At 38.6% G+C, this 10754-nt stretch overlaps 1 protein-coding gene across 1 annotated transcript in view; it reads left to right on the top strand.

The window, feature by feature from the left end:
* The window catches only part of LOC110287468 (E3 ubiquitin-protein ligase RLIM-like), a 38377-nt gene that overhangs the window by 15854 nt on the left and 11769 nt on the right, over positions 1–10754 (top strand). The window contains 1 exon segment of the mRNA XM_021154079.1: positions 7869–8063. Within this exon segment, the coding sequence (XP_021009738.1) occupies positions 7869–8063 (195 nt within the window).

Here is a 10754-nt window from a genome sequence, read left to right as displayed (position 1 = left end):
AGATCCTGTGGCGGGTGTTGTGGGTAGCTGGCGAGTGTCAGCCGACCCTGCGCCCCAGCTGCCCTGGTGCTTTTCTGACCGGAAGACGGATATGTTTTTAAAGGTGAAGTATGCTGAGGTAGAAGGGGGTGCCTCTGTGGACCCATGCTGATGCATCACTTCTTCCTGAAGTACTAGCCATACAACAGATACAGTGTGGAGAAGGATAATTGAGGAAGGAGTAGAAATATAGAAATACAAAGGGAGAGATAGGGGTGAGGAGAAGAGGCTGGTCAGGAACAAGTGGAGAGATATGGGGGTGGGGGAAGAGGAATGGGAAGAAAAGGTACAGAGAGGGTAAGGGAGCAAAATGTTATGAGAGTAAGATAGTGAGGAGAGGGCAAAAGGCCCCTTTTATAATGAGTCAAGCATACTTGACTGTTGTCTGGTAAATGTGGTGGAGCATAGAAGCAATGCTAACAAGCTTGACTAAGGATTTGTGTATCTTGGTGGTTTTCTAAAAGAACTAGCTCTTGGTTTTGTTAATTTTTTGTATAGTTCCCTTTGTTTCTAATTGACTATTTCAGCCCATAGTTTCATTATTTCCTGCTGTCTACTTCTCCTTTGTGTATTTGCTTCTTTTTTCTATTTTCCTTGAACCCTCAGATATACCTTTAATTCATTAATATGAAAATTCTTCTATTTCTTTATGAGTGCACTTAGTGCTATGAATTTTCCTCTCAGCAATGCTTTCATTGTATCTCATAACTTTGTATACATTGTACCAGGTTTTCAATGAATTCTAGGAAGTCTTTGATGTCTTTATTTCTTCCCTGAAATTGAAAAAGAGCTGTTCATTTTCCAAGAACATGTAGATTTTCTGCTGTTTCATTTGTTGTTGAAGTCCAGCTTTATTCCATGGGGTTATTTCTTCTTATATTGTGGAGGCTTGTTTTGTGTCTCATTATTTTGTCAACTTAGGGGAAGGATCCATGAAGTGCTGAGAAGTAGACATATTCGTTTATGTATGTGTAAAATATTCTATGGATAACTATTAAGTCCATTTAAATCATAACCTCTGTAAGTTTCATTATTTCTCTGTTTAGCTTTAGACTCAATGACCTGTCAATTAGTGAGAATGGGATGTTGAAGTCTCCAACTATTAACGCATGCAGTTTGATTTGCAATTTAAACTTTACTGATGATTCTTTTACAAATGTGGTTGCATTAGAAGAAGTCTTGATGTTGAGATTTGAGATGTTTTTTTGATGGATTTTTTTTCTTTGATGAGTATGAAGTGTCCTTTTCTGTCTCATTATGTTGCTTTATGTTGAAAGTTTATTTCACTGGACATTAAAATGGCTACTTCAGCTTGTTTCTTGGGCCCATTTGATTAGGAAATCTTTCTCTAGGCCTTTATAGTGAGATAATGTCTATCTTTGTTACTGAGATCTGTTTCTTCTACCCAGTAGAATGATGATTTCTGTTTACATATACATTCTGTTGCACTGTTTCTTTTTACTTGAGAATTAAGTCCAATGATTTTTTGAGAGATATTAATCACCATTGATTGCTACTTCCTATTATTTTGATGATGGTGGTGGTTGTGGGTCTGTGCCAAAGTGTGTGGGTATGATTCTCTTAGATTGGTTTAATAGTATGAAATTACTTTTTATGTTTTCTTGAGTGTAGTTAGCCTCTGTCTTAGTCAAGGTTTCAATTCCTGGAAAAAACATCATGACCAAGAACCAAATTGTGGAGGAAAGGGTTTATTCAGCTTACACTTCCACTTTGCTTTTCAACACCAAAGGAAGTCAGGACTGGAACTCAAGCAGGTCAGGAAGCAGAAGCTGATGCAGAGGCCATAGGGTGATATTTCTTGCTGGCTTGATTCTCCTGATTTACATACCTTGCTTTCTTATAGAACCCAAGACTACTAGCCCAGAGATGGTACCATGCAAAAGTGGCCCTCCTTCCTTGATCAATAATTGAGAAAATAACTTACAGCTGGATCTCATGGAGGCATTTCTTCACCCAAAACTCCGTTTTCTGTGATAAGTCCATCTTGTGTCAAGTTGACACAAAACCAGGCAGTACAATTGACACCTTGTCAACTTGACACACAAACATATCACTGTTAAGTCTCAACCCTTACTTTCTTATTCTTCCCCAAGATCTAAATAACTTTAAAAGTCCCAGAGTTTTGTATATTAAAAGTTCAACCCCTTTAAAATATCCAATATCTTTTAAAACTGCAAGGTCTTTTAAAAATTCAGTCTCTTAACTGTGGGCTCCACTAAAACACCTTCTTACTTCAAGAAGGAAAAATATCCGGGCACAGTCGCATTCAAATACAAAATCAAACTCCAACCTTCCAATGTCTGGGATCCACTCACAATATTCTAGGCTCCTTCCAGAGCTTGGGTCACTTCTCCAGCTCTCTCCTTTGTAACACACACCTTGTATTCTAGGCTCCAGATACTTGTATTACACTGCTGCTGCTGTTCGTGTTGGTCATCTTATGGTACTGGCATCTCCAAAACACTGCTATCTTTGGCTGTAACTAGGCTTGACCAATAACCTCTCATGGGCTCTTTTCATGGTGACAAGCCTCAACTCCTTTGCATGACCCCTCTGTCCTGGGCCATGAATTGCAACTGAGGCTCTACCTTCAACAATGGCCTTTCACAACTTTTCACAGTGCCAAGTCTCAGATGCTCTTCATGATCCTGTCATGCCTTCAAAACCAGTACCACATGGGTGACTCTTACACATTATCAAGTCCAGTTACTGCAGGAGGTACAACCTTGACTATCTCTGGACCACAGCTTCTTAGTGCTCTGACAAAACTTCCCAGATGGGTTCACCTCAATGTTGCTGGTCTCTTCTTAATCACAGCTAATTTCTTAGCTCTAGCTAACCACCAACCATAGTCCCAGTAATGCAGTTTTCCCTTTAGTAGTTCTGGTATTTTGTTAATCACAGATGATTCTTCAGGTCCAGCTAACCAAAACCTCAAAATCTTCACAATCAAAATACCAACTGCCCTGATAATCATCTTTAATCTTCCCTCTGAAATTAAAAAATCCAGGCCTCCATCTTATGCACTATTCTTAGCATTATCTTCTATGCTCCTACATAACATCCCACAGAGATCTTTACACCAAATGGGTCTTCTAGAGATTTCGCTGGTGAATTCCAGTTCATTCTTCTAGATTCCTCTGACTGTTGTCTCTTTCATTCCAACATTCTTCCCAACTATGGAGTTGTTATTCCAGTGGTTGCTTACTTGTTACAAAGTCCTTCCACATTCCTCCCCAAAACATGGTCATGTTGAAACACCATTTCTGGTACCATTTTGTCATAGTCAGGGTTTCTATTCCTGGACAAAACAAGAACCAAATTGGGATGGAAAGGGTTTATTCAGCTTACACTTCCAAGTTGATGTTCAACACCAAAGGAAGTCAGGAATAGATCACAAGCAGGTCAGGAAGCAGAAGCTGATGCAGAGGCCATAGAGGGATATTACTGGCTTGCTTCCTCTGACATACTCAGCTTGCTTTCTTATAGTTCCCAAGACTTCCAGCCCAGAGATGATACCACCCAAATGTGGTTCTCCCCCTTGATCACTAACTGAGATAATGCCTTACATCTGGATCTCATTGAGACATTTCATCACCCAAAACTCCCTTTTCTGTGATAACTCCAGTTGTATTAAGTTGACACAAAACCAGCCAGTACAGCTACCAAATATTATTTGATATACAAGATGGGTTCTTAAAAATAAAGCCATCTGACCCAAAATGCCATTAGTTATTATGTTTAGAAACCGTGCTCTAACCTCCATATTTTTTCTCTTCCAGTGAGAAATAAGAAATCTTATAATCAAACAAATTGTAAGCAAAATACTTTAGTCTGTGGCTAGGCTCTTTCATGCATACAAGGAAGAATCTACTAGTTTTCATGTCCAAGTGGAAACTACAATTCCTCAAAAGGTTGTAAAAACTCCAAAATGATAGTCTTGACTTTGCTCAAGATACGGTATAAAGAGATTGCTAGTGGAGAGGTGTAAACCTACATTTGGCACTACTTAGGCATGAGTAAAATGCTTCCATCAGCCAGAAAGGACCACTTCCTTTGCCATATAAATGTGCTTACATGTCAAAGCATAAAACTAACTTCTAGGCAACTCTGCTTTCTGGAACTTTATAGTTATGAATATCACAGCCTCCACATTAGTTTTCTGGTCCTTCTCAACTCCCCCACTATTCCACTACTATGTTACTTCCAAAACTAACTAAACTTTTTAGCTCTTCAACAGAACCTCTTATAACTGTCAGGAATCTTAAATTATTTTTGCTATTTTCTCTTCTCTGGAGAGATTTCCCTGGTGATTTCCAGTTGATTCTTGGAGATTCCTCTGACTGTTTTCTCTTTCATACCAACCTTCTTACAGTGGTTTCTTAATTGTGCACTTGCTTTCACTAGTCTACTCTAATAGTTTGGTTATTTAATATTTTTATTAGATTTTTTTAAATTTACATTTCAAATTTTAACCCCTTTCCTTATTTCCCTTCTGACCCCCCCCCCCCATATCCCTTGCACTGCTCACTAACCCACCCACACTCACTTCCCTGTCCTGGCATTCCTCTACAGTGGGGAATTGAGCCTTCACAAGACCAAGGGACTCTCCTCTCACTGATGCCCAAAAAGGCCATCCTCTGCTACATATGTGGCTGAAGCGTTGAGTTCCTCCTTGTGTACTCTTTGGTTGGTAGTTTAGTCCCTTGGAGTTCTGGTGTTACTTGTTGTATCATGTTGTTGTTCCTACTATGGGGTTACAAAACCTTTCAGCTCCTTGGATCCTTTCTCTATTACAGTACAATTGATCCACATACTCATTTGATATGATCTACAATTTCAAGCCAATTCAAATTCCTAGTAAATATGTGAGTTATATTTTTTTAAATTTCCATTGTCAACAATAGATATATTTAAAGAAATCTCATGCATTATTAAATTTATATGTATTATTAAATGTACCCTAGATATAAAAGTATATGTAACTACTATAAAAGTATAACTAATAAAAATCAAATAAAATTGAAATCTGAACTAAAACATTAGTATTGAATATTAACTGTAACATATTTGTTGAATCATCTTAGTATCTTTACCATTAACTAAAAAGAAATTAGTTTTTGATAATTCCTACACAGTTATATAAATAAGGGGGGTATTTTTTTTCTATTTTCCTTTTTATTAGATATTTTCTTTATTTACATTTCAAATGCTATCCCAAAAGTCCCCTATACCCTTCCCCTGCCCTGCTCCCATACCTACTAATTCCTACTTCTTGGCCATGGCTTTCACCTGTACTGGCATATAAAGTTTGGTAGACCACGGGGCCTCTCTTCCCAATGATGGCCAATTAGGCCATCTTCTGCTACATATGTAGCTAGAGACACGAGTTCTGGTGGTACTGATTAGTTCATATTGTTGTTCCACCTATAGGGTTGCAGACACCTTCAGCTCTTGGGTACTTTCTCTAGCTCCTCCATTGGGGGCCCTGTGTTCCATTCTATAGATGACTATGAGCATCCACTTCTGTATTTAGCAGTCACTGGCAAAGCCTCACAGGGGACAGCTCTATCAGGGTCCTTTCAGCAAAGTCTTGCTGGCATATGCAATAGCGTCTGCATTTCGTGGCTGATTATGGGATAGAGCCGCAGGTGGGGCAGTCTCTACATAGTTCATCCTTTCGTCTTAGCTCCAAACTTTCTCTCTGCAACTCCTCCCATGGATATTTTATTCCTTATTCTATGGAGGAATGAAGTATCCACGAGTTGGTCTTCCTTATTGATTTTCTTGTGTTTTGGAAGTTGTATCTTGGGTATTCTAGGTTCCTGGGCTAATAATATCCACTTATCAGTGAGTGCATATCAAGTGACCTCTTTTCTGATTGGGTTACCTCCCTCAGGATGATGTCCTCCAGATACATCCATTTGCCCAATAATTTCATAAATTCATTGTTTTTAATAGCTGAGGAGTACTCTAATGTGTAAATGTACCACATTTTCTGTATCCATTCTTCTGTTGAGGGACATCTGTGTTCTTTCCAGCTTTTGGATATTATAAATAAGGATGCTATGAACATAGTGAAGCATGTGTCCTTATTACCAGTTGGAACATCTTCTGCGTATATGCCCAGGAGAGGTATTGCAGGATTTACCGGTAGTACTATGTCCAGTTTTCTGAGGAACTGCCAGACTGATTTCCAGAGTGTACAAGCTTGCAATCCCACCAGCAATGTAGGAGTATTCCTCTTTCTCCACCTCCTAGCCAGTATCTGCTGTCACCTGAATTTTTGATTCTAGCCATTCTGACTGGTTTTGAGGTGGAATCTCAGCGTTGTTTTTATTTGCATTTCCCTGATGATTAATGATGTTGAACATTTTTTCAAGTGCTTTTCAGCCCTTCAGTATTCCTCAGTTGAGAATTCGTTCTTTAGCTCTCTACCCCATTTTTAATGGGGTTATTTGAATTTCTGGAGTTCAGCTTCTTGAGCTCTTTGTATATATTGGCTATTAGTCCCTTATTAGATTTAGGATTGGCAAAAACTCTTTCCCAATCTGTTGGTGGCCTTCTTGTCTTATTGACAGTATCTTTTGCCCTACAGAAGCTTTGCAATTTTACGAGGTCCAATATGTCTATTTTGATCTTACAGCACAGGCCATTGCTATTCTGTTTAGGAATTTTTCCCCCTGTGCTATATCTTCGAGGGTTTTCCCCAATTTCTCCTTTATAAATTTCAGTGTTTCTGGTTTTTATGTGGTATTCTTTGATCCTCTTATCCTTGAGCTTTGTACAAGGAAATAAGAATGGATCAAGTCACATTCTTCTACATGCTAACCACCAGTTGTGCCAGTTTACATTGGTAAATTTGATTCTGAAAATAATACATCATAATGAAATATCTAGTTCTCTAGACTCATCTCCATGTGGTTTTTTTTATATTGAAAATACATTCTTCTCACATACCATATACCTCTAACATAGTTTTCTCTCCTTAAACTCCACTAGCTCCACTCACACTTCCCTTCTCTACCATAACTATTTCCTCCTCTGTTTTCCTTTAGAAAAGAGCCAGCCTCCAAAAGACAACAGCCAAATAGGGTAAAACAAGACACAATTAGAAAAGGCAAAAGGAGGGCCGGAGAGGTGGCCCATCAATTAAGAGCACTGACTGCTCTTCTAGAGGTCCTCAGTTCAATTCCCATCAACCACATGGTGGCTCACAACCATCTATAATGAGAAATGATGCCTTCTTCTGGTGTGTTCGAAGATGGCAACAGTGTACTCACATACACAAAATAAATAAATATATCTTTAAAACAAAAAAAAAAAAACAAAGAAAAGATGAAACAACTAATATCCAGGCTAGACATGGAAACCCAATAAATGGAATAGAGTTTAAAGAACAGGAAAAAGAGTCAGAGACACACTCACTCACACTGTTAGAAGCCCTACAAAACAGGAAGCTAACAGCTATAAAATACAAGCAGAGAACTTAGTTCATGTAGTTTATAAAATAAAATTTTTAAGTAATATTTTATGATGAGTATGATATTTAGAATTCTTTCATACTTCTTCTCTTTTGTAACAACAAATAAAGGAAAGCCTATACATGATATGCTTAGTTGAGATACTGCTATTTTCCATCCAATTAGTATAGAACAATTTGAAGTCATACCAGAAGAAACACAAAAACAATGCCCATCTTGGACAGAAACATTTCTTATAAATTTGCACTCATAATATCAGGAACGTAGACAGTGTTGATAATTATGAAAACCCAAATCTAAAACATTACCATTTGTACTTTGCAGGACTTCTTGTGGGAGGAAAAATGGAGAACAACCAGAGGCAAGTGGAAAATGTACAATCCAATTCTATGTTTGAAAATCCATGTAGAACAAAAGTAAATGCAACTCATACATTGATAACACGTCCATCTACCAGAAGTCAGACAAGAAAAAGATTAAGAAGCCCACAAAATTCAGGAGAAAATTCAAAGTCGGAAAGTAAGTTGTATTAAGTGATCATATGATTGCTTCATGGTATGGAAAATTTTAATTTTTTTAGGGGGGGTGGTGGCAGTGGACAACCAGAGGCATTTCAAGGAGTACAGAACCAAGAGAGAAAGGCAAAGTAGAAGAAACATAGAGAGCATTCTAAACATGCCCATTGATATCTGTGAGAGATGGGAGAATAGCAGCAGATAGACAATACAGAAATCATAGTGAGAATAGCAGAATAAGGTACACAGAATAGTGGGAATAGATAGATGATAAGTATTATCAGTATCTTCAGGAGAACTGTGTGGGAGATTTGAAATGTATTTGTCCATAGACAATGAAGTATCCTAGAGGCCAACATGGACCTTAATATGATGAAAATCAACATTAGTATATGCTAATTGGAGAGTAGTATGCACCTTTTGCAAGATGTAAAGGAAATGACTCCTTTTGGTAGTCAGAGAGTTAGCTTCACAAGTTCCTAAGGGATGGTGGCTTTTATCTAACTGCTACAAATCCTACTATAGTACAGACTGATCTGATTTCACGATATTTAGACTGCCTTTTGGAGATCAGGTAATTTGTATTTCCTTTGGACCAGACATAAGTCACCACTAAATTCAATGCATAAAATTTTCTGGATTTTTTTTCATTTTTTTTAATCAAAAATTACTATTCAGTAGAGTGTATTCCATGGAACAGTGAATTTGTGACATGGAATTTGTATCTTTTTTCACAGGTATTTTCTTTTTTTAAAGATTATTTATTAGGTATTTTCTCTATTTACATTTCAAATGTTACCCCCTTTCCTGATTTCCTCTCAGAAAACCCCCTATTCCCTCCCCCTGCCCCTGCTTACCCACCCACCCACTCCCTTATTCTTCCCCTGGCATTCCCCTACAATGGGAAATAGAGCCTTCACAGGACCAAAGGCTTCTCCTCTCATTGATTTCCAACAAGGCTATCCTCTGCTAGATATGTGGCTGAAGCCTTGAGTCCCACCATGTGTACTCTTTGGTTGGTGGTTTAGTCCCTGGGAGCTCTGGTGGTACTGGATAGTTCATACTGTTTTTCCTCCTATGAGACTACAAACCCCTTCAGTTAATTGGATCCTTTCTCTAGCTTCTTCATTGGGAACCCTGTGCTCAGTCCAATGGATGGCTGTGAGCATCCACTTCTGTATTTGTCAGGTACTTGCAGAGCCTCTCAGGAGACAGCTATATCATGCTCCTGTCAGCAAGTACTTATTGTCATCCACAAAATTATCTGGATTTGATGGTTTTATATGGGTGGGGCAGTCTCGGGATGACCATTCCTTCATTCGCTGCTCCAAATGTTGTGTCTGTAACTCCTTCCATGGGAATTTTGTCCCCTCTTCTAAGAAGGATCAAAATATCCACACTTTGGTCTTTCTTCATCTTGTGTTTCATGTGGTTTGTGATTGTATCTTGGGTATTCCAAACTTCTGGGCTAATATCCTCTTACCAATGAGTGCATATCATGTGCGTTCTTTTGTGACGGGGTAACCTTACTCAGGATGATATCCTCCAGATCCATCCATTTGCCTAAGAATTTCATAATTTCATTGTTTTTAATAGCTGAGTATCACTTCATTGTGTAAATGTACCACATTTGTGTAAATGTTCCACATTTTCTGTATCTGCTCCTCTGTTGAGGGACATCTAGGTTGAGGGGCATCTGGGTTCTTTCTAGTTTCTGGCTATTATAAATAAGGCTGCTCTTATACCATGCAGGGTCTCCTTATCAAGGGGTAGAACTAACCATATCGGGTTGTATTCTCTCTAATAACTAATTAAGCAAAGTCACATCAGACTTATCTATCGACAAATATAATGAAGGAATTTTCTTTTTCTTTTAATTTAGAAGTAATTTTTATTAGGTATTTCCTCATTTACATTTCCAATGTTATCCAAAAAGTCCCCAATACACTCCCCCCCCACTCCTGTACCCACCCACTCCCACTTTTTGGCCTTGGCATTCCCCTGTAATGGGGCATATAAAGTTTGCAAGTCCAATGGGCCTCTCTTTTCAGTGATGGCCGACTAGGCCATCTTTTGATACNTATGCAGCTAGAGTCAAGAGCTCTGGGGTACTGGTTAATTCATAATTATTGTTCCACCTATAGGGTTGCAGATCCCATTAGCTCTTTGGGTACTTTCTCTAGCTCCTCCATTGGGAGCCCTGTGATCCATCCAATAGCTGACTGTGAGCATCCACTTCTGTGTTCGCTAGGCACCAGCAGTGTCTCACAAGAGACAGCTATATCTGGGTCCTTTCAGCAAAAGCTTGCTAGTGTATGCAATAGTGTCAGCGTTTGGAAGCTGATTATGGGGTGGATCCCTGGATATGGCAGTCTTTAGATAGTCCATCCTTTCGTCACAGTGCCAACCATTATCTCTGTAACTCTTTCCATGGGTGATTTGTTCCCAATTCTAAGAAGGGGCACAGTGTCTACAGTTTGGTCTTCGTTCTTCTTGAGTTTCATGCATTTAACAAATTGTATCTTATATCTTGGGTATCCTAAGATTTTGAGCTAATGTCCACTTATCAGTGAGTACATATTGTTTGAATTCCTTTGTGATTGTGTTACCTCACTCAATATGATGCCCTCCAGGTCAATCCATTTGCCTAGGAATTTCGTAAATTCATTCCTCTTAATAGCTGAGTAGTACTCCA

Source organism: Mus caroli, chromosome X, assembly GCF_900094665.2.
Source record: "Mus caroli chromosome X, CAROLI_EIJ_v1.1, whole genome shotgun sequence".
In the NCBI taxonomy this organism is placed as follows: domain Eukaryota; kingdom Metazoa; phylum Chordata; class Mammalia; order Rodentia; family Muridae; genus Mus; species Mus caroli.
Note: the sequence above shows the minus strand (reverse complement) of the source record. Positions and strands in the feature narration are given on the sequence as shown.